The 27419-nt window shown below is 47.2% G+C and overlaps 4 protein-coding genes and 3 long non-coding RNA genes across 8 annotated transcripts; 6 read left to right on the top strand and 1 right to left on the bottom strand.

The window, feature by feature from the left end:
* Nucleotides 1-393: 393 nt before the first annotated feature.
* LOC9650551 (imidazole glycerol phosphate synthase hisHF, chloroplastic) lies at nt 394-3210 on the top strand. The gene is made up of 18 exons (XM_024673232.1): nt 394-469; nt 528-610; nt 664-758; nt 814-917; nt 968-1137; nt 1212-1326; nt 1436-1494; nt 1553-1615; nt 1668-1766; nt 1826-1888; nt 1933-1995; nt 2047-2129; nt 2185-2293; nt 2350-2403; nt 2458-2583; nt 2649-2754; nt 2818-2984; nt 3035-3210. The coding sequence occupies exons 1-18, from the start codon at nt 412-414 to the stop codon at nt 3092-3094; spliced, it is 1677 nt and encodes a 558-aa protein (XP_024529000.1). The 5' UTR covers nt 394-411; the 3' UTR covers nt 3095-3210.
* Nucleotides 3211-3340: 130 nt separating this feature from the next.
* LOC9631499 (EVI5-like protein) lies at nt 3341-6915 on the top strand. Its single transcript, XM_002968563.2, has 18 exons — nt 3341-3551; nt 3608-3677; nt 3747-4217; nt 4272-4439; nt 4493-4606; nt 4662-4720; nt 4779-4845; nt 4893-4944; nt 5000-5092; nt 5149-5232; nt 5291-5670; nt 5726-5787; nt 5837-5906; nt 5962-6042; nt 6097-6198; nt 6254-6423; nt 6470-6593; nt 6670-6915. Exons 1-18 carry the CDS (start codon nt 3493-3495, stop codon nt 6835-6837), a joined length of 2394 nt encoding a protein of 797 aa, XP_002968609.2. The 5' UTR covers nt 3341-3492; the 3' UTR covers nt 6838-6915.
* Nucleotides 6916-7823: 908 nt separating this feature from the next.
* LOC112345803 lies at nt 7824-10208 on the top strand. Its single transcript, XM_024673262.1, has 5 exons — nt 7824-7928; nt 7990-8325; nt 8380-8994; nt 9053-9235; nt 9292-10208. Exons 1-5 carry the CDS (start codon nt 7824-7826, stop codon nt 9841-9843), a joined length of 1791 nt encoding a protein of 596 aa, XP_024529030.1. The 3' UTR covers nt 9844-10208.
* Nucleotides 10209-15935: 5727 nt separating this feature from the next.
* On the top strand, nt 15936-16364 carry LOC112345856. The gene is made up of 2 exons (XR_002992202.1): nt 15936-16136; nt 16191-16364. It is a non-coding gene; the product is annotated as an uncharacterized LOC112345856 (long non-coding RNA).
* Nucleotides 16365-19552: 3188 nt separating this feature from the next.
* LOC112345845 lies at nt 19553-19968 on the bottom strand. Its single transcript, XR_002992187.1, has 2 exons — nt 19712-19968; nt 19553-19662 (listed from the first exon to the last, which is right to left on the bottom strand). It is a non-coding gene; the product is annotated as an uncharacterized LOC112345845 (long non-coding RNA).
* A 1127-nt stretch (nt 19969-21095) lies between these two features.
* On the top strand, nt 21096-22883 carry LOC9650547 (alcohol dehydrogenase 1). Its single transcript, XM_002968560.2, has 10 exons — nt 21096-21180; nt 21242-21375; nt 21431-21471; nt 21536-21864; nt 21929-22011; nt 22073-22148; nt 22195-22259; nt 22319-22414; nt 22476-22637; nt 22699-22883. The coding sequence occupies exons 1-10, from the start codon at nt 21147-21149 to the stop codon at nt 22816-22818; spliced, it is 1140 nt and encodes a 379-aa protein (XP_002968606.2). The 5' UTR covers nt 21096-21146; the 3' UTR covers nt 22819-22883.
* An 81-nt stretch (nt 22884-22964) lies between these two features.
* On the top strand, nt 22965-24088 carry LOC112345811. 2 transcript variants are annotated; one of them, XR_002992177.1, is made up of 4 exons: nt 22965-23018; nt 23077-23542; nt 23608-23764; nt 23831-24088. It is a non-coding gene; the product is annotated as an uncharacterized LOC112345811 (long non-coding RNA). The 2 variants fall into 2 exon arrangements; XR_002992176.1 differs by having other exon boundaries at nt 22965-23542.
* Nucleotides 24089-27419: the final 3331 nt, after the last annotated feature.

Here is a 27419-nt window from a genome sequence, read left to right as displayed (position 1 = left end):
AAATAACAATTATCTATAATCTTTGGAAGGCTAGGGTGCCTCCTGAAGATTTTGGGCTTTGCAGAAGCTTTGAGGTTGCAAATTGGTGTTTCTAGTTTTAAAGATATTTTAATTCTTGGTTGCGAATGAAAAAAATCACGGATTTTAGCGTGTGGAATCAATTGTTTTCATATAGATTATGATACGAGTGGTGCAATAAGACTGAGAGATTCAACTTTTTATGCAAAAATCCCTCCAATAGATCTCGAGCGTTTATGCATTAAATCGCTATTAGAGCAAAATTAATTTAATTGGTAGAATACATGCTTAGGGCACAGTTTGGAAAATTTATTAGTAAAATAAATTAAAATGCGTGTTTCATTAAACAAACCTCATAAACCCTTGGGAAAGAAGAACCCTAAGTCTCAGAGCATGGCGCTAGGCGCGCGTTGCGCCATTGGAGCTACGCCAATCGGCCAAAATCGTCCCGGTAAGCCTCATCCATCGTCAAGCTCGCAATGTTTTAGCTCACGCAAACGCTCTGCTAGAGGTTACTTTGCTGGATTATGGGGCCGGGAATGTTAGAAGCGTCCGGAATGCGATCCAGCTTATGGGATTTCACATCAAAGACGTAAGGACTTTTCCTTCACGGCCAGCATTTCCTTATTTTCTCTGCGAATTTAGGTGACTGGGCCCAAGGACATCGAGAAAGCTACGCGTTTGATCTTTCCAGGAGTCGGATCCTTCTGGGCTGCAGTGGATTCTCTCAAAAACAGAGGGTATGTTTCGTGTTTTTCCTGAAATCTAGAGACTTATCTCTTTAAAATCTTGCAGTCTAATCGAAGCTCTACGCGAGTATGTCCAGGAAGATCGTCCTTTCCTTGGCATCTGCTTGGGCTTGCAGCTCTTGTTTGAGTATGGAGAAGAAACTGGCTACGGTGAGTCTTTCAAAAGTCATGCTTTCAGTCTTAAACACGATGCATGACAGTGGAGGGGCTTGGTATCATACCCGGTGGCATTAAACGCTTCGACGAATCCTCGGGCCTCAAAGTTCCACACATCGGGTGGAATGCTCTTCACTTAAAGCAAGATGCGTCGATACTGGATGGCGTCAAAGGTCGCCATGTCTACTTTGTGCATTCGTACCGAGCAGTCGAGGTATTCTTTGCACTCTATTCTATACTTTTAGCTATGTTTCCTTCTATTCTTTCTGGAACTCTTTTTTCTTACAGACTCCCGAGAACAAAGACTGGGTTCTCGCTACGAGCACGTATGGAACAGACTTTATTGCTGCAGTAAGAAAAGGAAATGTGCATGGCACTCAGTTCCATCCCGAGAAGAGTGGAGGTTAGCTACATTCTTTCGAGCACGGGTTTCGTGTAACGCCGAGCGCCCTCGTCTCTAAGGCGATGAGTGGGCATTTTGACTTTCAGATTTGCGAATGTCTCTTTTGCAGTAACCGGGCTTAACATTATTCGAAGATTTCTTGGAGGAGGTCAGTCTGAAGCAGCAGAGGTGACTTATAACAAGTTTTCTTACTTTTAAGCAGCTCTTACATCAGAGTTTGTTTTAGAGAGTCGCGAAACAAGCAGAAGAAGCAGAGCCAGGAAAGACAGCGGTGCAATTGGCCAAACGGGTATGGTAGACAAGCCATTAGGATATCATTCTAATCATTCTTCACTTAACAGGTGATTGCTTGCCTTGACGTTCGAACGAATGATAGAGGTGATCTTGTGGTCACGAAGGGTGATCAATACGATGTGAGAGAACACACTGAAACACGAGAGGTAGTGTTCGTGTTTGAAAGTTTGTTTTGTTGAAAACGGGATATCAACGCTGGGTTTAGGTGCGCAATTTGGGAAAACCCGTAGATTTGGCCAGCTCTTATTATATGGATGGGGCCGATGAAGTAAGCTGCCTGCGATGAATTATACTTTTTCATTCATCTTTCAGGTAACATTTTTGAACATAACCGGCTTCAGAAATTCTCCTCTGGGGGACTTACCAATGTTGGAGGTAAAATACGAAACAGCAAATTGACAACAAACTTTTATGTCATTGGACCAGGTTTTACGAAAAGCGTCTGAGAAGGTTTTTGTTCCTCTAACAGTTGGGGGAGGAATCAAGGATTTTACCGACAAGGATGGAAGGTAAAATTTCAGTGCTTCTAAAACTTCACAGAATCATTGGATTGTGGTTTTTCAGATATTATTCCAGTCTAGAGGTTGCAGCGGAATACTTTAGATCCGGCGCGGATAAAATATCCATCGGGAGCGATGCCGTTTACGCCGCTGAGGAGTACATAAAATCTGGGGTGATTTTCTTCCATAAATCTCCTCATTTATCTGCTAACACCATTTCATATCCCAGCAAAAGACCGGAAACACAAGCCTGGAGCAAATTTCATATGTTTACGGCAACCAGGTATTAAAATTTCTCAGCGTGACGGTCGGACGAATCTTTCATACTGTTGCGCAGGCAGTGGTGGTCAGCATAGATCCACGCAAGGTTTTTGTTAAAAGTCCGAGCGAAGTACCTTACAAGACTGTCAAAGTGGCTTGTCCAGGGCCTAACGGCGAGCAATTCGCTTGGTACCAGTGCACGGTACGCCTTTTTATTAGTCTTCCATCTCTTCGTATCTTTCGTACTTACAAAGCTGGTTTTCACAGGTTAATGGTGGCAGGGAAGGCAGGCCGATCGGAGCTTTCGAGCTAGCAAAAGCGGTGGAGGAACTCGGCGCCGGAGAGATCCTTCTTAATTGCATCGACTGCGACGGTAAGTACCGAGAGAATTCTTATTCTTTGAACGGATGTTCATACCCAACTTAAGCTTAAACAGGCCGAGGTGAAGGATTCGACTTGGAGCTCGTGAAGTTAATCTCCGAGGCCGTGAAAATTCCGGTGATTGCAAGCAGCGGTGCCGGGACTGTGGATCACTTCTCAGATGTTTTCTCCGAGACGCCAGCGTCGGCGGCTTTGGCCGCAGGGATCTTTCACAGAAAGGAAGTAAGTCTTTACTTTGTAAAGCTTTGTCTCCAACGAGGTGTTTGTTCCAGGTTCCAATAGCTTTGGTGAAAGAGCATATGTCACGGGCAGGAATCGAAACGCGGTTTTAAAGTGTGTCGCCGCATTTTTTGCTAGCTAGCCACTATCTTAAAAGTAGGCTTTGCTTTGTTTACCTACAAGCCCTCGTTTTGAGGACACGCCCATTTACACTAGACCATTGCGAGTATTTTGCCTTCTACCTAGAGCCAGCGCCATTCATCACACGGGCTTGGCAAGGGCTAGGGTTCTATCCATCACCATCGCCGGCGTCTTGGAGCCCGGATTCGTCCTTCTAGAGCTCGCTCCAGGTGAATCCATCCCCGCATTGCAGCTGCGCCGGCCATGGTGTGCCCGCTAGCGATGGCAGAGTAGCGGATCTGGGAAATTTCGTGTTCTTCCGCGGGAATTCGCTCTTCCGGCGCTTGCGGAGAGGAATTCCGGGGAAATGCAGCTATAGGAGGAGGCTGCAATGAGGAAGGCGATGAGCAGGGCGCGAAAGAAGGGATCCGCGCCCTTGGAACTGAGCAGGTATGTGGCAATGCAGGTAGATATCGATTTTTTCTCATGAACTCTTCTTGATCCAGGGATATGTATGGATTCATCTTGAGGCCACAGCATTTGCAAAGGTATCGGGAGTTCACATCGATTTACAAGGTGCTTTGTAGTTTTAACGCGTTTTTCTAGTTTACTCTTTCAAAGTACTTATCCTAGCGAGTTGTGTAGGAAGAAGAAGCCGAAAGATCTGAGCGCTGGGAGCATTTCCTGAGAACTTACGGTGATGCTGCGGATTTTTCAGCCACCAAAGGAGCTGAAAAGGACGCTTCATCAGACAGTGAAGTTAATGCGAAGCCTGACGGTGAAAATAGAGTTGTCCAGAGGTGGGGTGAATTAAGGCCGTCTCTCAACATTGTGGAACAAGGAATTGCGACTAATGCCGGCAGGCAGCAGCATGCAACCAAACCACTAGAAAATGGGGACGTTTTGAAGACCCGGAAAACAGATAGCGGAGCATCTGATATTGATGACTCGGACGATGAGTTTTACGACGTGGACAAGTCGGATGCTGTTGCTGATTCTTTAGTTTCCAGTGACCAGTCAGACAGCGAATCGGCCATTCATGGAAAAGAAAGTCCATGGAGAGAAGAGCTGCAGTTCCTTGTTCGAGGCGGCGTTCCTATGGCTCTGCGAGGGGAGGTAACTCTGTTTCTTGCTTTCGTACGTTCTCAGTTTCGTTTTGCTTTCGGGCAGCTTTGGCAAGTGTTTGTTCGCACCAAGACAAGGAGAGTTGAAGGACACTATGAACGTTTGTTGGAAAAGCCATCAAGCAATGGAAATGGGAATGCTAATGGTTATACACACCATGACGAACCTCCCTCTGTTCCAGCACAAGAAAAATATGTGAACCAAATTGAAAAGGTACTATACCATGATAGTATAATGTAAATTCAGTTCGATGTTTTCTGGTGTAGGACTTACCGCGAACTTTTCCTGGTCATCCAGCTCTAGATGAAGATGGTCGGAACGCATTGCGCAGGCTTTTGACTGCATACGCACGACATAATCCTGACGTTGGATACTGTCAGGTTGGTTGAAGATTAGTAGTCTTAAGTGTTAAAAGATCGTCTTGAATACTTGCAGGCCATGAATTTTTTTGCTGGGTTGCTTCTTTTGCTGATGCCGGAGGAAAATGCGTTCTGGTATGTTCAGCTCTTTCAATTTCGATTTAGAAGTCGAGTTGTTATGCATGTGTACCAGGACATTGACCGGTATCATAGACGAGTACTTCCAAGGCTACTACTCCGAAAAGCTTTTAGAAGCACAGGTTTTTATGACAGAAATCGTGGTGCACCGTATAACAGAATTTTGCAGGTGGACCAACTTGTCTTTGAAGAGCTTGCTCGAGAACAGTTTCCGAGGCTAAGTACTTGTTTGAGCTTTATTCTCTTCGGGTATTGAGCCAAGTGGCACTTTTACAGTTTCGCATTTTGAATCCCTTGGTGTTCAAATATCGTGGATGAGTGGACCCTGGTTCCTATCTATATTTGTGAACGTCCTACCTTGGGAAAGTGGTCAGTACAATTTAAATGCATTTCCACTTTCCGCTGATGAAAATTAACTTGTGCAGTTTTGAGAGTATGGGATGTCTTGCTTTTTGAAGGCAACCGAACTATGCTTTTTCGCACTGCTCTTGCTCTTTTGGAGCTTCATGGTTAGAAGTTGCTTTCTGTATGCAATATCAACGTTATTAATCTCTTAACCTGTCTCAGCTCCTGCTCTTCTGGCCTCACGTGACGCTGGCGATTGTATCTCGGTGATGCAAACAGTGACCGGTGCAACATTTGATAGCAGTCAGCTTGTCTTGACCGCTTGCATGGGTTTTCAAAAAATCGAACGGCTGGAGGCGCTTCGGACCAAATACCGGCCAATCGTTTTAGCAACTCTTGATGAACGAGCAGCCGAGCTTCGTTTATGGAGGAGTTCCCAAGGCGCTCTTGTCAAAAAGCTCTCAAGGAAATTGAGCTCACTGAACACGTCTACCAAGGAAATCACCACGGCGGAAATCATTGCTGAGTCAGGTGATATTGAAGAAATAGACGAGGAAGACGAAGAAATTGACGAGAAGGATCCTGCTGACTTGGAAGAGCAGGTACGCTGGATTTCTTTTCCTACCTTTTTTCTTACTAACTGTTTATGGTGTTTAGGTGGCCTGGCTGAAAAATGAGCTGTGTCTCGCGCTCGAGGAAAAGAAAAGAGCAACGGCCAGGTGAGTGCCTGCCTAGGTTTTTCCAAGTGTGTACAAAGTGGTTTTACAGGGCAGAGGAATTAGACGTGGCTTTGATGGAAATCGTCAAAGACGATAACAGGCGAGAATTGTCTGCAAAGGTTCGAGAGATCCAAGTTTTCATTTTTTCTCTCTCTCACTTCAGCTCGTGTATAGGTGGAAAGCCTAGAAGCTGAACTTTCTACTGTTAAACAGATGCTATCTGACAAGCAGGAGCAAGAAAAGGCCATGGTGCAGGTCAGTCATCTTAGAAACTGGAAGAGAAATTGAAACTCCGTAATGTCTTTGCAGGTTATGCTGAGAATTGAACAAGAGCAGAAACTTACTGAAGACGCGCGGTGTTTTGCCGAGCAAGATGCTGCGGCACAACGGCATGCTGCCACAGTAATGCAGGTAACACCAGATTACTAGCAAGTCGTCCAGTTTTACTGAATCTTTAAATTCACAGGAAAAATATGAGCAGCTGATGGACAAGTTTGCGGCTCTCGAAAAGAGAGCAGTGATGGCCGAGACAATGCTGGAAGCAACTCTACAGTACGAGGCCGGACAGACCGGAAACCTCCGACGCCAGAAGGAGGAGGAGCCCTCTAAATGGTCCTGGCCTCTTTCCTCACCAAGGTAAACACCAACATTTAGTACGTGAATTTAGTTGTCTTCCTTACAGGAGCACCGAGGCTGCTACACCAAAGCCAAAGCCCAGCAGCCCTGTAGAGTCTGGGAAATCGACAGACTCTCAGGAGGAGCCAGCGCGCAAGCCGGGCCTTTTCTCGCGGATCAGCTGGAGCAAGGTATATCTTTCTTGGTTTTTCGTTTTTTTTCCTCTCCCGGCTCGAAAGAGAGATTGAATTGTTCGTTCCCTGGCAGCTACCAAAGAACCAGGCATCTCCCGAGCCAAGTGGTGATCGAGCGCGCGAGGAGAAACCAGCGGAAGAGGAAGCGACGCTGTCCAAGCCTTGCGAAGAGGAGGACACGGCAACTAGTGCTGGTGCCGAGGACAAGGCAGGGGAGGTGAGTGACAATGTCAAGGCTTAGAAACCTTCCAACATTCTCTGTTTCGAAGCTTCTTTGTACAGAATTGATTGAGCAATAGATAGATATTACTGGCATGCTTACGCTTGATGCAGTAGGATCGAGTTCCACAATAGCGCTCGCGAGTTCTTGAGCCGCGAGATAGAAGGATTTTAACACCAAAATAATAGCCAGGAAAAGATCATAGCCTCATTCCAGAGCCTCCATCGGCTTTGATTTTCCAGAGTAGATCTAAACTGTTTGGTTTGATAGGATGCCCATCCGCGACGTCGTGGTGTGAAATATGCTTATCACGCATTTGCCAAATCAGGGCATCCAGAGTATGCCCAGAACGCGTTTTGAGAAAATGCCCAGGAATAGCGTGGTTTCTTTGACGATGATCTTGTCAGGGTTTTTGCAATCTGGGAGATTCGATGAAGAGAAGCGCGTCTTTGATCTCATGCCGCAGCGCAACGAGGTCGCCTGGAATCTGGCCATGACAGCGTGCACCCAGGCCGGGCATTTGCGAGACGCGGAGGAAATCCATGATGAGATCATCTCGTCTCTTGGAACGAGATGATCCGATCCTAGCGGCTGTTTGATGCGATGCATCAGCGTGTCCTGGAACGCGATCCTGGGACCTGGACGATAGTGCTGCGGGCTCGATCGAGGAGGTGAGGCCCAGATTCGAGAGAATGCCAGCAAAGGACGTGATCTCCTGGGTGATCTCCACTGCCAGGGCCCGAGCATCAAGATCGTCTTACGTCTCTGTGTCGCACAGACAAAGTTTCCTTTTCTTCTCCTTTTTTTCTTGTCTTGATTTTTGTTCTTCTCGATCAGGACAACATATTCCCTCGCATTTTCGGTCCAGGGCGAGTCTACTATTTACAGCTCTCGAGATCTTTCACGATCTCCAGAATCGTTGAGAGCAAATCTCTTTACATATATTCCTTCGATATCTTCTAAATCGATACTTTACATAGTAACCCTGCCCTATTATATTGGCGGCGATGGAAGCTCTAGCATTGGCGCTCTCCTGGTTGCGACGCGCTCCAGCACAGGCAAGCACACAAGCAAGCACACAGGCAACAGGATTGAAGATCCTCCTCCTTGAGGTGTGTACAGCTCGCTCGTTTCTGTCATTTTTTCTTGTTCCTTGACATTTTTCGCGTGCAGACTCCTGCCGCAACAGCGGACAAGAAAGCGGAGGATTTCCCAGCACTGTCCTCGCAGCTCGAGGCAGTGATCGCCAGCAGTGACCCAGCATCAAGTGTTCCCGAGTATGATGCACCTGTACTCGAGGAGGATGACGAGCATGACTTGCAAGAGGTAACTCCAGATGTAGCTAATCTTCTCTTGCAGCCGGTTGCTCCAATCGAGCTGGAGGATTCGTCCTCGCCAGCACCACCCTCGCTCCTCGAGGCAGTTATCGCCGGAGCAGCATCAAGTGTTCCCGAGTATGATCCACCACCATTACCTGTACTCGAGGATGACAACCATGATTCGCAAGAGGTAACTCGAGAGCTTAGATGGTTTGCCTGGAACCGCACCAACCTGCTCTTGCAGCTAGAGGCGGTCATGGTTGGCACTGTGGATTCAGTTCGGTATATTTCTCTCGGTGGCAAGACGCTTGCAATCGACGACGACGACGACGACAACCTGAGCTGGGAGGATATCGAGAGCTACATTCGGACCTGGACATTCCCGTCGGTGCAGCTACCGTCCAGAGCCGAAATGCATCTGGAGGTGGAGGAACTCAAGAAGCTAGTTGGAGAGTGGACTTGGAAGCTACCGACCACTCTTCAGTCGATAAAAGAAGAAATGTGGAGTAGGCTTTTGAACGTGGGCTTGGAGGAGGACGAGGTGACGTCCCAGGAATTATGGGAAGAACTCAAAAACTTCCTGGGGTGGCATCGATTCTCAGTTATCAGTTCCCGACGGATGCTTCTGGAAGCAGCGCCAGGTCCTCCTATCTTCGTCTCCAACGAGAATGGACCTTCTCTGTTCCGCTTCATAGCTCCACTGCGCACACAACAAGATGGAGAAGAACAAGCTTCAGTCTTTTGGCAGAGGTTGAGAGGCGATGGCACCAGCAGCGTGAGAAAGCACAGGAGGCCTCCAGACAAGAATAGTGAAGGGCAAGAACTTGTGGCGGCAATGGCCGAGGAGTCATCCTACAAGGTATGTCTCTGTTGACAGGAATCAGATATGTAGTCGTACTAAGATCTACACTGAACAGGTGCTAAAGTCTCATGCAGCAGCAGGATCTCGAAAGTTGTTGAGGCAAGCTGATGTTTCATCGACACCAGCTTCAGTCTTTTGGCGGAGCTTGCGAGGTGATGGTGTGGGAATGCACAGGAGGCTTCCATACAAGAATAGTGAAGAACTTGCAGCAGCAATGGCCGACGAGTCATCCTACAAGGTATGCCTCTGCTGACAGGAACCAGATATATTCGTACTAAGATGGACATTGAACAGGTGCTAAAGTCCCATGCAGCCACAGGATTTCCATCTCAGACGTTACTGGCTGGCGGCACTGGTGACACTAAGGAGGCTAGCAGCAATGCTTCACCACCACCAGCATCGCCACCACCTTTTATGTGGCGGTGGTTCCCTCGAAGCTTGGGCGAGGATGGTGGGAAGGCCAAGAGGATTAACACCGAAACGTTTCAAGAAGCTGAAGGGACTTCAATATCGAGCTCTCAGAGTTTAGTGTATGACGTCGGGGTGGGCAGCGGCAGCGGCAGTGCCAGTGATTTCATCGAGTTATTTGAAGGAGAAGGCATTAGCAGCAGTGATGCCTTCCTGAACTCGCTGTTGGGAGTCGAAGTTGGCGGCAGCAGCGGCAATGTGGATCTTCAACTGGCTTCCTCCAGTGATCTCAACTTGCAAGCGACGGCTGTGGCGGCAACCCCGCTGCTTCTTCCAATCCTTGCCGGGCTGCTGGTTGCGTTGCTCTTTCTCTTCTTCCTCTACTTCCTCTCGGTGATCAGGAGGAGGTGGAGGAAGAGAGGGCTCCTGCCTCACTGAGTTCCAGCTTTCGATGCAAATGCATCAGGATGTGCAGTGGGATCAGGCATGGCTAGGTACTTGGATCAAAGCTTGAAGCCGGTGGCTTAACACTACGTGATGATCCCCGTCGGGACTGATAGAACTTCGGTGGCAGATTTTCATCGGCTGGAGAGACAGTGGCTCTAACGTCATCAAGGCAAGAAGTGAGTGGAGATATCCTACAAAACAGAGGTTGGGTTCCAGAGGTTTGTCTGGTCATACACAACTTTCTACATACACAACTTTCTACACTGATTGATGGTGTAATTGCAAGCTAGGAAGGATGATCATATACTGAGTGTTTGTAGCATTTAAACTTTGCTGATTCAGAAAAACAGTTTTTAGAGGCTTGGTAAGACTAGAAGTAACACTATCACCTCCTGTTCACGAGATGAGTTACTACCCTGTGTGAGAAGCAAATCGATGGAAGGAAGCAACAGTTACAATTCTAGTAGCTTTGTGTCACCGCTAATGCCAAAGGCTGAGAAAGGATGTGTGTGAAGCCCCCGTGCGTTCCAGTCTTCGCTCTGGTTATGGCCTGGAAGCTACAAATGAAAGGAATAACAGTAAGCGAAAGAAACTGTTTTGTCAGCTTGACGCTAGATGGAGCTGCGGCCATGAACATCGCCTCCATCAAGCCCCCACACAAATTTTTTGCCACTGTGTGGCAGCCAAGAGCGTTCCATCCTCACTATATCAAAACAAAGCTGTGTGATCAACATAAGTTCTAGAAAACTACGAAATGGATCCAGAGAGGCACTGAGTACCTGAAGTCTATGAACTTCAACTCAGCCGATCCAATCCACAGTGTTCGTCAAGCAAAACCTCCACAGAGATGTCGTGTGAAAAACTCCAAGATAAAAACTTAAGAAACGATCTGATTCCCTCAATTTCAAACGCTGTTCCATGCACAGCCCAGTTCCGAAACCTAAGAAAATGTGACCGTTGAAATCAGACGGCCAAATTTTGACCATTGGAATTGGACGACCAGAAATGGAACCCTACCATCAACGGCCACCATTTACAAATAAAAAATTATACCAAAGGCTGCTCCATTGCAAAAGCTACATTGTCTTTGCCAAGCAGCACTCTCTTCCTGTATGGCATGTGGCCCCAGTGTCGTATAGAGCCAGTCAGTGGTGGTAGCCAAGGTGTTGCCATGAGCTTGAGTGGCTTGTCCAAAATTACAGAAGCCTCTCCAAAGGACACCATCTAGTACTCTGGATCAAATAGCAACGAGGACGCCATCACCTTGATTCTCATGGTGGATTCCTAGAACCTCTCTTGCCAAAATTTGAGCAGGTTATCCCTCACCACAGGGTTTCCTCCTAAAGAGTATGTGTTGATAAGCATGCAGGTGTTCTTAGGGATGAAGTAGCCAGCAGCTCCATGTACTGGACCATGACGTGAAGTATGAGAAAGGTGCCAACAGGCCAGAGGTAGAGGACCTCCTTACCACCACACAGGGGGATATATGAGGTGCTTGATGTCTGACTCACATATAACAATACTAAGCACTTATTCCACCAGATATAAAAGGCCTCACTAAGGTGGAGGGAGGATGCTAGGTTTTCCATACACTCCACCTTCTCTTTACCTCTCTTTCCTTATCAATTGATATTTAGTTAGATTCACATAGTATCAGAGCCTTTCATTCCAGGGAAGATAGCAATGGTGGGAATGGAGATGGGCCACTTGTGCTGGTTGATTTTAATTTTCCATCCATCCTAATGGAATTCCAGTGGTGGGGAATCCTCTCTCAATTCCTTGTCCCACTTAGAGTAATGGATCTCATCTTTTGCTACGGAAATATTTTGCCACTTATTCAGGCTTTGGTACCACCAACACTAGCTAACTCTATGCTGTCATTCTTGACACAAAAAGGTAAACTCAATGTCCTAGAGTTTGGAGAATGATATTATCAAGTTGTAAGACTGGCTACATCAAATTGAACAGTGGTTTAACTATAAGTATATTCAGAAAACTAGGAATTCCAATGCTTATTAAACTTATTAAATATAGAATGGTGCTAAATTGACGCAAGAACAACATTTTTATATTTATAATAATTTTAATAATTTTATAACAATATGAGTTTTGTTAAATAACAACTTAAATTTTCATTCCTTAGTGCCTTTTGGGTATAAATGCACATGTGTTAAACATTTTATCAAGTATTTTGTGTAGAGAATGATAAAAGTCTAACAATACTATGGCAATAAAAGAAGAATATCTTAAAAGACTAATTAATAAATAATTTTCAATAATTGCAATCACATTTGCAAATACTTTTAAGCTTGAAGAGCCATGCAAGGCAATGCAATCAATAGTGGGGCTGGAGGGCAAGCTCATGAATTGTGTAAATCATCTAAGATGATGGAGAGTTGAGGCAAGTTTTGGTTAGGAACCAGTGCTCCATCTCCAGCTTAGCGTTTGCTAGGCGTCACACCACAGAGATCAGCGCTTTGCTAAGCTTGGAACTTCGGACCAAGGTTCCGCAGGCACTCTGATAGGCTAGATTTGAGCTGCCGGATCATCCAGTTGCCAGCGAAGAGCTGAAAGTCCACCGCCTTTCATCACTTCTCCCCGTAGCAATCTGCACTTTGCTCATTCTTCATTGTTGCCGAGGCTCAGCAGAGTTCAAATATTGATATATTGCTTGCTAGACCGGATTTGAGCGGCGGGATCTCATCCGATCACTGGTGGAGCCCGGCTTTCGTCACTTCTCCGCGCGTAGCGATCAGCGCTGTGCTAAGCTTGGAACTCCGGAGGCACTTCTCATTGTTTCCAAGGCCCGGCGGATTCAGATCTCGATTGCTAGGCTGCATTCGAGCTGCCCGATATCATCCAGTCGCCGGCAGAGTGCCTGCCATCCATCACTGGTTTTGAGGCTTGGCCGGGAGTTGACGCGCTTTGAAATGCCTGACCAACTCCATGAGGATATTGCCGCGACTTTGAGATCCTCACGAATGGCCTTGGTGTGGCACTGGAAGTGTCGTGGTTCAACGACACTCACAAGGAACCAGATGTCTGTTCTTCCCTCGCCGCGGAAGCACTTTCCCCCCGTGGAATTGCTGAAACCGCGAATTCCGAAAGCCTCGATAGCTTGCTTGACCGATGTGAATTCACGCTCGAGAACGAGCCTGCAATGCGATTCTCTATGGGCATTAAAGTCTGGGATCACTGTAAAAGACTAAACTGGCGTAGAGATAAGAAGACACGTCTAGACTATCTAGTTGTGAGGAGCTCACACTTGATGGCGTAGAGATCAAACGTGAAGTAGTCGCCACAGTGATTCCGAATGGCGTCCGCATCGTCGCCAGCACCCTCGAGCACTCTGGTGGTGTCAACTCTGATCTAGTAGCTTGGGATGCCCTCGCTGTCGCACGCAATCCCGCCATGCCCGACCCCGCACACCGAAATTTCCGGCTCTTCCAGCCACCCCACAGTCACGGGATTCAGCGCCTCCTCCCCAAACGGACGAGATGGAGATCCTTGCCCAGGCCGCTGTCGAAGATCTCGGTGATGATGTACGTAAAATCTTGAACACATGAACAAAGAACGGTTTTATACCTTGAAAGGAAGAAATAAAGATTTCAGTCCTTTCTCATTTACCTTGGATACACAAGCACGCTTGTTGCGGTACGCATGGAGGCAGCAGCAGCATTCTCTAGGGTAAGAAACATGGATATGGGGATAAATACGAACCAAATGTTTACCAAGAGTCATTTTGCGATGGCAACAGACGATGTCCCTGTGTCCTTAAGAAAGAGTGCATGCGAAGACTGAACAACAAACAGAGCTAGTAGATAAAAAAAAAAAAAAAAAAAAAAGCATGCTATGTTACTGTGATCATTGTTTCTTGAATCGGCCCCAAGGCGGTCGAAGGTGGCGGAGGTACGGCGGTCCGCTTGATCTCTACTGGATCAAGATTGAATTTCTCCGGTACCACGAGGTCTACAGATTGCCTCCAAGAGCTTCTCCATCCTCGTTTCAGTTAGTTCTTCGATTAGTACTCACGAAATTTCTCTTACCTTGCTCCTGCGATTGATCGCCCGAAGAAGGCGATGGCGGATGGCTGCCAATGCTCGGGATACTTGTGGTAGTGCTTAATCTTGACCTGTGTGTGTTTATCACGGCATTTGCCCAAACAAGGCATCCAGAGTATGCCCAGAACGCGTAGAATAGCGTGGTTTCTTGGACGATGATCTTGGCAGGGTTTCCTCCACGATCTTGGAGAAAATCCGGGCGATTTTATGGAGCGAAGCGCGTCTTTGATCTCATGCCGCAGCGCAACGAGTCTCCTGGAATCTGGCCGTCGCAGCGTGCGCCCAGGCCGGGTGTCTGTGGGACACGGAGGAAATCCACGATGAGATCATCTCGTCTCTTGGAACGAGATGATCCGGCCATGGCCAGGGCGATCGATCTTAGCGGCTGTTTTTAGCATCAGCCTGTCCTGGAATGCGATCCTGGGACCTGGACGATGGGCAACGATCATCGCCAAGCGCGCGAGATCTTCCATTGACTGACAGAAGTTTGTCTTACCTCTCTGTGTCGCACAGACAGACGTCACTATATGGAAGACTGTAAGCTAGTTTCCTTTTCTTCTCCTTTTTTCTTTGCTTCTTCTCGATCAGGACAACATATATCCTCGCATTTTCGGTCACGAAGCGGCTGGGTGAGTCTACTCTTGTAAAGCTCTCGAGATTTCCTTTAACTTTTGACAGTTGGACGTTTTTTCTGGAATCGTTGAGAGCATAGGCAAATATGTGAAGGGTGTTCAACAAGGAGATGACGCACTCACTCCCTTAGAGCAAAGACTGTGACTGCTGCAAATCCTTAAAGACCAACGTCTGGGATTGATCCGGAGAGAGGGGTGATGCAAGAGCAGATTTTTTCACACGATGGCGAGACCATCTACCATTTCCTGGGAACTTCGACGTATAGCCAGTACACTCTTGTGGGTCAAGCTTGCATTTGTCTCCTCGGTTGTGGTGTTACTACAGGTAACTCTTGGGAGTGTTAGCTTGTTCTTGCTTGTCTTCCAGGGAGTGATTGGTTTTTTTCTTTCTCTTCCAGGTGTTGGTGCTCCCACAAAAGCCGCGAGAGTAGAATTTTGGTCTCGGAACTATTGGATTTGCTGTAAGTGTTTTCAAGGCTTTTTTTATTCTTTTTTGTTTTGGTTTGTGGAGTTTCATATTGTCTGTGTAGGCTGCACAAGGTGCTAAGATTGCTGCGAAAAAATGCCATCGATAAATCCTTCAACGCTGGAACAAGGTATGCATCAACGTTTTCTTTCACCTTGCTATCTAGGAAAGGCGAAGTTTGGCTTGACGGATGCGATCAATCCAAAAGACCGTGGCAAGCCAGTGCAAGAGGTAAACTGCGTCCGACCTCTATGTCCTCGCTACATAACACTTACGATATCTTCTTAGAACTTACGATATCTTCAAAACTTGGGGTGATTCGAACAGGGGAGGCCTTCTACACGATCGAGTGCGTTATCTCATTCCTGATGCTGTGGAGAGCTCATGAGGTGAATTTACAGATATCTTCTTAGAACTTACGTTGATTTCTACTGCTGTAGGGAATTTGCTCTCTTCGGAAACTTGAGATATCGATCCATCACCTTCTTCAAGTTCTGGACCAGCGCTTTCCACTGCTTACTTGAGACTCAAGCTCAAGACTTTGGTACTCTTGTCGAAACCCGCGGCAACGGTGACTCCCCAGCCCTGTGATGGTCGGACATGCATGCTCTCTCATGTTCGTTGCTGGAGGCCCACGCTGCAAACTGGTGAGATGCTTTTCTGCTTTAGTGATCTTTTTTGTTTTAGGCGCCTCAAAGGTGGTGGTGGCGGCGGCGGCGTGGATCTTGCAATCTACAAAGCTGCTGGTGACGAAGCAACAAGAAGGCACAAGAAGGTGTGCGATGCTGGAGCCGTTTCCTCTACGGGTGCCTCACGTCTATCCGTCCTTGGGCCCAACATGAACCCATGGATGCCAAACTGGCTGTAGGCTGATGCATTTTTCCGCTTCAAAGCTTGCATCATCACCAAACGAGGAGACGCAGGTACCTTGGCTTTAGGATTCTCCGAGGTGACAAGCACGGTGGAAGACTCGGGTTCTTCGAAGAAGGGAAGTTACAGGGGAAGAATGGAGCTGGGACTTAAAGGCAGGGGATGCGAAGCCAGTGTAGCGTTCCATCCTGACAAGCACAGCAATGGCGACTCACGTCTGCGCTGCGTTGTGTTCTGCCTGATCTCTACGCAAAGGTTTGCCTCGAAAGCTCTTTCTAGTTTCCAACTGAAATGTCGATTGATGCGCAGGCAAAGAAGCACGTCCTAGTGTCTGAAAAGGCTGGATCGGATGGACTTCAAGCGGGAGATGGAAAACAGGCTTCTAAAGCAGCTCGTGCTTCAAGCAGCTAAAGCATTCATCTCGAAGTTAAGGACCTTTAAAATTTTTAACTGTTTTAAGGATCTTAGCATATTCGTTGGGGATTCTTGTTCTTCCTCTCTTCGCGTTGGAGGTATGGAGTCCCGGGTGGAAATGTATGGAAGGTAATGCGTGGTTAGGAACCAGCGCTCCATCTCCAGCTTCTCTAGCGTCTGGTAGGCCTCTCACCACAGAGATCAGCGGTTTGCTAAGCTTGGAGCTTCGGACCAAGGCTCCGCAGGCACTCCGATATCAGTCGCTAGGCCAGATTCGAGCTCCCGGATCATCCAGTCGCCGGCGGAGAGCCGAAAGTCGCCGCCTTTCATCACTTCTCCCCGCAGCGATGAGCGCTTTGCTCGTTCTTCATCGTTGCCGAGGCTCGGCGAGTTCAACTATCGCATGCTAGACGAGACCGGATTCGAGCGGCGGGATCTCATCCGGTCACTGGCGGAGCCCGGCTTTCATCACTTGTCCGCCGGCAGCGATCAGCGCTGTGCTAAGCTTGGAACTCCGGAGGCGTTTTTCAAGGCTTGGCGAGTCCAGATATCCATGGCGCGATAGGCCGGATTCGAGCTACCGGATCACCGCGGAGCCTGGCCGCCTTTCATCGCTTCTCCGTGCAGCGGTCTCGAAGCTTGGAACTCCGGAGGCGTCTCTCATTGTTTCCAAGGCCCGGCGGATTGCTACGATACCATCCAGTCCGGATCCAGTCGCCGGCAGAGCGCTAAAAGTCCCGCCATCCATCACTGGTTTTTTCAGCTTGGCCAGGAGTTGAGCGCGCTTCGAAATGCCTGACCAGCTCCATGAGGATATCGCCCGGCGCCTCACCCGCGACTTTGAGATCCTCACGAATGACCTCGGCGTGGCACTGGAAGCGTCCTGGTTCAACGCCACCCGCAAAGAACCGGATGTTCTGTTCTTCCCTCGCCAGCCGAATGGGCAGAGGGCACTCTCCCCCCGTGGAATCGCCGAGATCGCCAACTCCGAAAGCCTCGAGAGCCTGCTTGACCGATGTGAATCGATTCTCCATGGGCATTAAAGTCTGGGATCACTGCCCGGATAGAATGGTCTGCGTCTTCTACCGAAAAGATGCTCTTGGCCTGGCCGAACCGTTTCACGGCTACTCCTTCGGCCCAAATGCCACATATCTTGTGGAGAAGACCAGGGCGGACCAGACCTTGGAGTTTCACGGCTTCAAGCCCAGAAACCCCAACAGCTGGTCCGGGATTGAGGTCAGGGATCCCGTGTGCTCCCAACCCGGGATGGCGATATATTCGGTTCCTATCTTGTCGCAGTGGATCTTCGGCAATGCTGCACCCCCTGCGGTGTATCGGTTCGATCTTTACCGGATTCAGAGAGCAGTCCACCGAACTCGGTCTACGTCTTTTCTTTTCGCTTTTCACGGCTTCAGCTCGAAGCGACTCGGCAGAGCCAAGCTTGTTTGCAATCCAATTCATTCGCAACGCCTTTTATTCTGAATCGAGAGAGTATGTCCTTCGTTCATGTCTTGGCGGCAAGAGAGGAGTATGAAAGATACATAGATAATAGCTTACAAGCAAAACACGGGTATGAGTAAGAGATTAAGCAGAGATGAAAAGACACGTCTAGACTATCTAGTTGTGAGGAGCTCACACTTGATGGCGTAGAGATCAAACGTGAAGTAGTCGCCACAGTGATTCCGAATGGCGTCCGCATCGTCGCCAGCACCCTCGAGCACTCTGGTGGTGTCAACTTTGATCTGGTACCCTGGGATGCCCTCGCTGTCGCACGCAATCCCGCCATGCCCGACCCCGCCCACCGAAATTCCCTGCTCTTCCAGCCACCCCACAGTCACGGGATTCAGCGCCTCCTCCCCAAACGAGACGGCACTCCTGGCAGTGACGCTGCTGCCATCAACTTCGTCTCGCTCGAAAACCACAGCAACCATCTGCCTCATCTGCGACTTGAGGTAGCACTTGAGCGCCACGAAGGTCTGGACCTTGGAGCCGGGGCTATGGAAGTAGGCGTCCTTGTAGGAGAGGAGCTCGGGCAGCGTCTGGCACTGTCCGACGTCGAGGATGAATCGCGGGCATGGGCGAGTGGTCAAGTCCTTGCCATCGTTGGGCTCGAGCCGGTAGAGGTCCTCGTGGTGGGCTTGGACGGTCACGTACTTGATGCTTCCAGTGGGAGGATAGGCGAATCGCTTGCGCTGCACCGTCCACACCCACGGCGCCGGTCGCTCCATGCGCCTGCTCACGTACGCCGCGACGAAGGATTGGTGCTTGCGCTCCACTGCAATCACCCTGCCGATGGGGCGCACGATACACGACGCCCCTAGCTTCCATCGCTCGCGGTAGACCAGGAGCTTGTCCATGCTCCAGCCCGTGCCTACCAGACACTCCTTGCGCTTGTTCCATGCCTCCCAGTCGAGGTCGTCGTCGTGCTCCGCCTTGCGCTCCGCTGCCTCGAGCGCCCGATAGAGCACAGCCTCGAAGGATTGGCGCGGCATCTTAAAACCCATGAGCCTCAAAAGGACTGAGGTTTTATAGGTAATTTGCCAAGCTTTTGGTGGCCTGCAGTGCCCCGTCTGCGACTCTCGGTCGCAGAGGCTGGCCACCCTGTGACGCAGCCACGAGATGCGCGAACCGAGTATGATAGCCGTCCAGTCCAGTGCCTCATCTCCTCCAAGACTCCTCGATACATGTTGATGAGATCGCAAGCACCATCTTCTTCTCCAGTCCCTTGGCCTTGAAACGCCTGAGTATGCTCATGAAAGTTGCTCACCACGGCCGTGAGGACCTTGCGCTGGATTTCTTCCGGAAGATGGTGGCAGAGGGGGTACGAGCAAAACCGGAGATCAAGCCGTCCACGAGACGACGCTCTGGTCGCCAGCCATGTCCTGGAAGAACTTCTTCGTGTCGCCGAGGCTTCCGGCCGCCTTGCGGTACATGATCCGAGCTCGGATCTGAGCTTTCCATGGTCCAGCCGAGCGAGCCCAGGCTCGAGCAAGCGCTGACGAGATTGAGGAGCACCGCCATCTCGAGCTTCGTCCAGTGGTAGAACTCGAGAGCTCTTCGAGAGGATGGAGTCTCCAAACGTTTTCTACTGGAGCATCATGATCGTGGACAATGGCCTCGTCAAGAGACCGCCCTGGCCTCTTCCGCATTTGCATACATTTGGACGAGATGGAAATCCTTGCCTAGGCCGCTGTTGATGATCTAGGTGTGGATTCTCCAGCCTTCGGTGATGATGTACGTAAAATCTTGAACACATGAACAAAGAATTATTGTTTCATATCGCTGTACCGTGAAACAAAGACTCTCATACACAAGCACGCTTGTTGCGGTACACATGGAAGCAGCAGCTCCTCAGACGTAGGATTCTCTAAGGTATGAAACATAGATATGTGGATAAATACGAACCAAATGTGTACCAAGAATCATTTTGCGATGGCAACAGAATCTAGAAGCTGACGATGTCCGTGTCGAGGCCTGTGTCCTTAAGAAAGAATGCAAGTCCTGAGCTGCGAAGACTGAACAACAAACAGAGTTAGTATATAAAAAACAAATGTAAATTGCATGCTATGGTAGCTTGATCATTGTTTGTTGAATAAGCCCCTCCAGGATAAGGAGCCAATTACGTTGAAGCAAGCAGCTGCACCAGGCTCTAGAGATTGAACCGAGCGGTCACCGACAACCCTGAATTTGTAAACGCCAGGTAATAAATACTGACAGAACCTCCGAAACCGACCTTGGCATGGTTTTATCACGTCAGTCGCAACACCTGAGAGGTGACTGCCATCGGCTCCAAGTTCCTGCAGGTGTGACGTGTTTTCGGAATATGAGAAACACCAAGAGCACACAATTTTTGTAACGAACTGCGAACACCCGTCAGCTTGGGCAGTCGTTGCTATGATCGAAGGGCTCCGCTGCTTCCTGCAACAAGCAAGTTACTAACCATGAATTTGGAAGTAACGCTTACAAGAATAAAGGATGCAGTGATTACGATAATCCTCGTGACCGAGTTAGTGAAGGAAGAAAAGTTTCATGTCCATTTACCTGTCCATTCTTGGGGCCAATCGCGACTAACAACTGGAAATCTCTATAGCTAATAGAGGGATCCTTAGCCAGGCCTTTGATGGGAAACTGTTACAAAACTCGTAAACGATGCCGCGATCGTTTGAAGCCGTGTTTGCGCTCGCGCTCGAGGCAGTGGAGCGCAAAGCGGAGTGGAACAACCGCGAGGAGTGCACCGTGGGTAAGCGCTGGACCGTCGCCAAGCTCAACCGCTACCTCGAGATGGAAGCTAGGGGTGTCGTGCATGCGTCCCGCGGGCAAGGTCATCGCTGTGGAGCGGAATCGTTCGTCGCCGGCTACGTGAGGGATAGATTTATGTCCAGGAGGGATGGGATGGAGCCTCTGCGGCGCAGGACGTGGGGACTACTCTACATTCCATTTGCCCATCTCGCCAAGCTCCCCGCCATGGAAGCCTTCCATGCCGATCTCTACCAGCTCGAGCCCGATGAGGGGAAGTACCTGACGAATCGCCCATGCTCGCGCTTCATCCTCGACATCGGCCAGTGCCGACGCTACCCGAGCTCCTCTCCTACAAGGACCCCTACTTCCAGAGCCCCGGCTCCAAGGTCCCGATCTTCCTGGTGATCAGAAGACGCAGCTGAGGGTTTAGGGTTTAGGCATTGTGTGAGGCAAGGGTTTTAAACGTATAATTAATCATAGATAGGCCAAGTGTTACTTAATTAAATGAGGCAACGTGTCAATGTGCATGGTCTGTTAAATGGGCAGTGGTGGTGTCGTGGTGGCTCTATCAAAAAAGTTCATCGTTCTGTTCATTCGAAATACAAGCACGCCATGGAAAGCGAAGGAAAGATGATCGCTTGCTATGGTAACGGTCTTCGATTTCCTTTTTGATCCTTGACACTCTTCTTTCCTTTCCATTTGCAAAGCTGCTGTGGCTCATGGAGCTGGGAAGCCGATGGTCATCGAGAAGATCCAGGTTGCGCCACCGGGATCGACCGAAGTTCGTCTTAAAATCGTCCACACCTCTCTGTGCCGCACAGACATCACCCTCTGGAAGAATGTAAGCTAAGTTTCCTTTTCTCCTCCCTTTTTTGATCTTGCCTCTTCTCAATCAGGGCAACATATTCCCTCGCATTTTCGGTCACGAAGCAGCTGGGTGAGTCTACTCTGTCGAAACTCTCGAGATTTCCTTGAACTTGGAGGGTTTTTTTTTGGTCTAGAATTGTTGAGAGCATAGGCAAAGATGTGAAGGGTGTTCAACCAGGAGATCACGCACTCACACTGTTCACGGGAGAGTGCAAAGAGTGTGACTACTGCAAATCCGGGAAGACCAACGTTTGCCAAAAGTATGGAATCGATCCGGAGAGAGGGGTGATGGTGAGCGACGGTAAGAGCAGATTTCTTACAGAGGATGGCAAGACTATATACCACTTTTTGGGAACTTCAACCTTTAGCCAGTACACTGTTGTGGATCAAGCTTGCATTTGTGTTGTAAATAAGGACGCTCCTCTCGAGAAGATTTGTCTACTCAGCTGTGGTGTCACTACAGGTAACTCTTGGAAGTTTTAGCTTTTGTTTCTAGGCAGTGAAGTTTTTTATTTTTTTTCTTTCAGGTGTTGGTGCTGCGACAAAAGCTGCGAAAGTAGAGAAAGGATCCACAGTAGCAATTTTTGGTCTCGGAACTATTGGATTTGCTGTAAGTGAATGGTCATTTTTGAGGCTTTGGTTTTCAAACGAGTCATGTTTTGTTTGTGTAGGCTGCACAAGGTGCTAAGATTGCTGGTGCCTCGCGCATTATTGGCATAGATATAAATCCTTCAAAGCTGGAAGAAGGTATTGCAGCGGAAATATCAGATTGTTTTTTCACCATGCAATATAGGAAAGGCGAAGTTTGGCTTGACGGATGCGATCAATCCAAAAGACCATGACAAACCAGTGCAAGAGGTAATTTGCGTTAACCTATATGTCTTTCTCGCTACAAAAAGCTCATCAAAACTTTTAAGGTGATTCGAGAAATGACCAATGGAGGAGCTGATTACACCATCGAGTGCGTTGGGAATGTAAATCTCATTCGTGATGCTGTGGAGAGCGCTCATGAGGTGAATTTGCAGAGATGTTAGTAGATCCCACGTAGCTTTCTATGGTTTTTGTCTATAACAGGGCTGGGGAGTCACTGTTGCGGCGGGTTTAGACGAAAGCACCAAAGTCCTGACCGTGAGTCCCAAAAATTTCCTCTTTGGACGCTGGCTCACGGGAACGTGGTTTGGGGGCTACAAAGGAAGGTCGGAGCTCAATCAACTAGTGGAAAAGTACATGAACAAGGTAACATTTGATCGTTTATATGGTTTACATGGTTTGGGCTAAGTATTCATGATCGATCTAGGAGCTAAACCTCGATGATTTTATCACACACAAGCTTCCATTGGCCAAAGTTAACGACGCTGTGACTCTTATGGAGGAGGGGAAGTGTTTGAGATGCGTGCTCGACGCAAATGCCGTGTAAAAAATCTTTGTATAGACATTGACATTGCGATTTTAATAATTCGTGGTTTAACAGCACGTTTAACATTCGATGTGTCTGCCACCCTGGCAATGTGTTGCGTCATACGTGGCAAACCCAAAATCCTTTGCCCTTAATTGGGACGGGCGCCTCTATCTAGTCTCTCTGCGCCAGGCCGCCCCACCGCAGCGCCCACGCCCAAGGTACACTCGACGCCATTCGCTTTTGCTAGCTCCAATTTGCGCCTTCTTTCCAAGCCAGGATCTCGCAGTTGCCATGGCGTCGCGGCTCCGATCCATCGCTAGGGCTCTTGGAATGTAGCGTCGGGGAAGACTCGTCTATCTTGGAAGAGGGTTTGGCGGCGAATCCCGCAGCAATGTGGCAGCAGCAGCAGCAACAGCAATCCGAGTGGAGGAATGCGAATCATCCATTCTGGCAGCAGTACCAGCGGCAGCAGCAGTACCAGCAGCAGCAGCAGCAGCAGTGGAGGAATCAAAACCAGAGCTGGCACGATTTTCCTCGCGAGTTTCCACAGGCGCCACTAAACAGCCCCCGATATATTGGCGATGGAACGCGCAGGACTTCTCAAGGGCCTGGAACTGGAGCAAGGGCGGCCTTTCAACCCAAGAGATCGTGGAACCAAAGAGACAATAGGAATTGGTAAGGTGGGAGGTTTGTGAGGCAGGATGATACTCGACGCTGGCTCCATTCTAAAGCACCTTTCGAGGTAATTCTTTCGTTGTTCTTTCTCTCCCTTTCTTTTCTCATTTTTTTGGATCTTTTTCCTTCCAGATTTCTCTCGTACAACATTCTAGCCGCCGACAATGCTCGGGAGCATTATCGTGAGCTCTACTATCACATCCCAATGCGCTATGTCAAATGGGACTGGAGAAAAGTGCGCTAGGTGCAAGAAATCGAGTACTGGTCACCGGACATTCTTTGTTTGCAGGTACTGTTAAAAGAACTTTGTTTTGTTTTTATGCTTGTAGCATGTTTATACTGATGATGTTTTCAGGAGGTCGATCGCTTTGCAGATTTGCAAGGCGAGCTAGTGAAGAGAGGATATGCCAGGATGTTCAAGGTATGTTCCCTCTTCTTTTGTACTGAAACCATCAGTGTCGAATTGGCACTGCCACTGGATGGGTGTGCAATCTTTTGGAGAGAGAAAAGGTTTGCAATTTTGCATTTTTTTTTGTATTCCAAGTGTGTGAGTGTTGAGTTATATTTTGTTAAAGATGGATTTATGAAAGATCATTTAGTAATTATTTGTAGAGCATAACTTTATTGTGGTTGGATTTTAGATTGATGCAGACATATTTTTCATTAAGAAACTTCACTTTTTAATGAAAAATTAAAATTTAATTTCTAATAAACAATCTTGTCTAGAATACAACTACTTCAAATTTAACACTCAATTCATTAGAATGTTAATATATAATTGCTAACTAATAAATGCACAAATATTAATAATACAAAGTTATAGGTGTGAGTGCATAGAATATGGAAAGGGAATACAAAAAATGTATATATCAATTAATTCAAAAACCTTAGTTTATATATAAGAGTGAGTGGTTCAGATTGAAATTAATTTGACAACTACCAAAATCCCACTATGCTAAAATTAGTATATGGCATCGTAGTTGTACACTTGGACCTCACATCATCCCCTCCTCTTAGAATAATGGAAGACCATTAGAGTTCTCTTGTAGATGGGCTAGGATCTAGAGGGACGTTAAGAAGAGGCATTGGTAGATTTATAGGTAGTACCAATTGTTTCTGATCCTTTTGTATGAAGTGTTTTAACAGTTGCAAATGCACAATTTCTGAAAGATCAACCTATTGGACATCATGCCGAACCTTATAAACTTGTGGTCCAATTTGCCACAACATATGATACAATCCTTTCCACTGAGCAAGGAGCCCCTTAGATAAACCACATATTGTAAAATGGGAAAAACAAACTAATACCAAATCATCCATTTTGTACTTCACAGGTGAACAATGATAGTAGTTGTAGTGCTATTGTTGTCCCACTTGTACATAGCCTAAGTGTTTGGTAGACTTTGCTTGGACAAGTGGAAGAATGCTCGTCAAATACTGATCCTATAACCTAACATTGGCAGCTTGTGGCAATTGCAAAGGTAAATCCAGCTCTTTTAGTAATATTAGATCATGACAGAACTTTGCACCCTTGTGACATATGCATACCGAAGAGACGGCAAATAACTATCCCAATCTGAATGCTGAAAGTTCACGTACTTTGCGATTATTTATTTGAATGTCCAAATGAGCTATTCCACTAAACCGTCTGACTGTGGATGGTAAGCACTTGTGAAAGTGTGGCGCATCCCCAATCGAGACGTCAAAACATGAAATGTTTCAGCCATAAATGTGGGACCATTATCTGAAAGAATCTGCTCCGGACAAGAATGTTAGAACACCACTTGATTGAAGAGGAAGTATCCAACAGTAATTGCAGAGGCATTAGCAAGAGCACCAACTTCCACCCAACAAGTCAAATAGTTAGAAGCAATAATAACATATTCATTGCCGGTAGTTGATTGTGGAAAAGATCCTATAAAATCAAATGCCACCAACTCAAACAAATGGGAAATTGCAATTGACTCCAATTGTCCTTTCACAACACGAGGGGGAGTATTACAAGCTTGGCACCAAACGCAACTACGCACATACTAGATAATATCATGTCACATCTCCGGCTAATAGAAAGACTTGCATAGCTTCTCAATCACACAATGATGTCCCATATACCCGCTTAGAATAGGAAAATCATGGTAGGCATAGAGAAATTGTGGAATAAAGACAAAAGGCACCACCAGCTATAAATGATCATTAGGATCCATCCTCACAAAATAAAGAAGGCCATCTTCAAGGCGATATTGAGGATGTAAATACCAGAATGGCAAGTCATCAGCAAGTGATATAGGATTCTCAAACCCATCTCAAAGCCTTCGAATCCATAGCTCAATTTTTTGAGCTTCGCAGACCTCATTAAGAGAAGGTGGATTTTGTTCTGCACCTTGTGGTCGATGGCACAAAATCCTCGTTTAGAAAATTCACAAATGCTAGAATAATAAGCTCGTCAGAAACATAAGAAGAGAGTGGAGAAGGAAAAGAAGCTCAAGAAAGGGCATTAGCATCAGCCATAGAACTCCCTAGGCGATAAATAACATCAAAATCATATATCTGAGCTTTAAAGCCCACCGAGCAATATGACTAACTAAGTTCTTTCGCTTCAATAATGAAGTGTAGCATATGTGATCATAGGATGAGATTTAGATATACTGTCACCGTGGATTTGTGGAACCTTGGGGAATAAATGGGGATAAAATAGCCATCAAGGGCTCTCTTAGCAAACAATTGCCCCTTTTCCAGTTGGCTTAAGGGGAGAGAGATAAAGTGCACCACATGAAGTAACAATAATATAATCACCTTCTAGTAATGTCCGAGAACCATGTAAATATGCATGAAGTTTCTTGAAACCCTAGATTGCTGCTAAACACTCCTTCTTTGTCATGGAGTAGTTCACCTCTGCTTAGTTGTAATATACAGCTTATATATGCAATAAAATTATGCTGACCAAACATACTTAGGCTCTCTTGTATCAACACACTTCCAAGACTAATACAAAAAGCATCCATGTTCAAAATGAAAGGTCGAGTGTAGTTAGGATATGCCAAAACCGGAGGAGTCATCAATAGCTCTTTGAGATCCATGAATGCCCGCTCACAATCTGGAGACTAGATGAAAGATGACGTTGATGACTTCCGCAATGCTTGCAATAGTGCAATGCAATCAGAAAGATGATCCACAAAATGACTGAGATATTGCACCTTACCCAAGAAGCGCTGCATATCATTTACACACTTTGGAGTAGGGAACTTTACAATAGCCATAAGTTTGTCAAGATCAATTTGCAAACCCTTGTCTTTGGACCCAAACATGCACTTCGACTGCTTCAGCTTTAAACCAATGTCTTGTAGCTGATCCAACACTTTACAAACATCATGGACGTGCTCCTCCCATGTCCCCTCCAAGTGGGTTAAGACATCATCAATGAAGTCAACAGTCACCTTTGCCATATCACAAAGAATCTCGTCCATCATCCACTAAAAAGTTGCTGAAGCATTGTTCAAACCAAACGGCATCACTAAGAACTTATATAAACCAAATAGTGTATAAAGAGTAGTATTAGGAATATTTTCTTTAGCTATCAGTATTTGCCAGTACCCAAAAGCAAGATCTAGCTTGGTGAACCAATGACTTCACCTTAGACGATCCAAGAGATCAGCAGTGTGAGGAAGAGGGTACTCATTTGGGATTGTCACTTTGTTTAACGGATAATAGTTGATGATGAAATAAATACTCCCATTAGGCTTCATCACAAAATGAGGTTCACATGCCTAAGGACTTCATGACTTCCGAATAACACCCTTCTCTAACATCTCTTTGACATTTTCACGTAAAATCTTGATCTCTTTGATGCTTTATTTCGTTAAAGTGGGACTTTTCATTATCCCACTTATGGTGTGTGGCCACATGCCATTTTTATAACAACAATAAAAAATTGAAGTTTTAACTTT

The sequence above is a fragment of the Selaginella moellendorffii genome, unplaced genomic scaffold (assembly GCF_000143415.4).
Source record: "Selaginella moellendorffii unplaced genomic scaffold, v1.0 SELMOscaffold_10, whole genome shotgun sequence".
NCBI lineage: Eukaryota > Viridiplantae > Streptophyta > Lycopodiopsida > Selaginellales > Selaginellaceae > Selaginella > Selaginella moellendorffii.
This window is presented reverse-complemented; position numbering and strand designations above follow the sequence as displayed.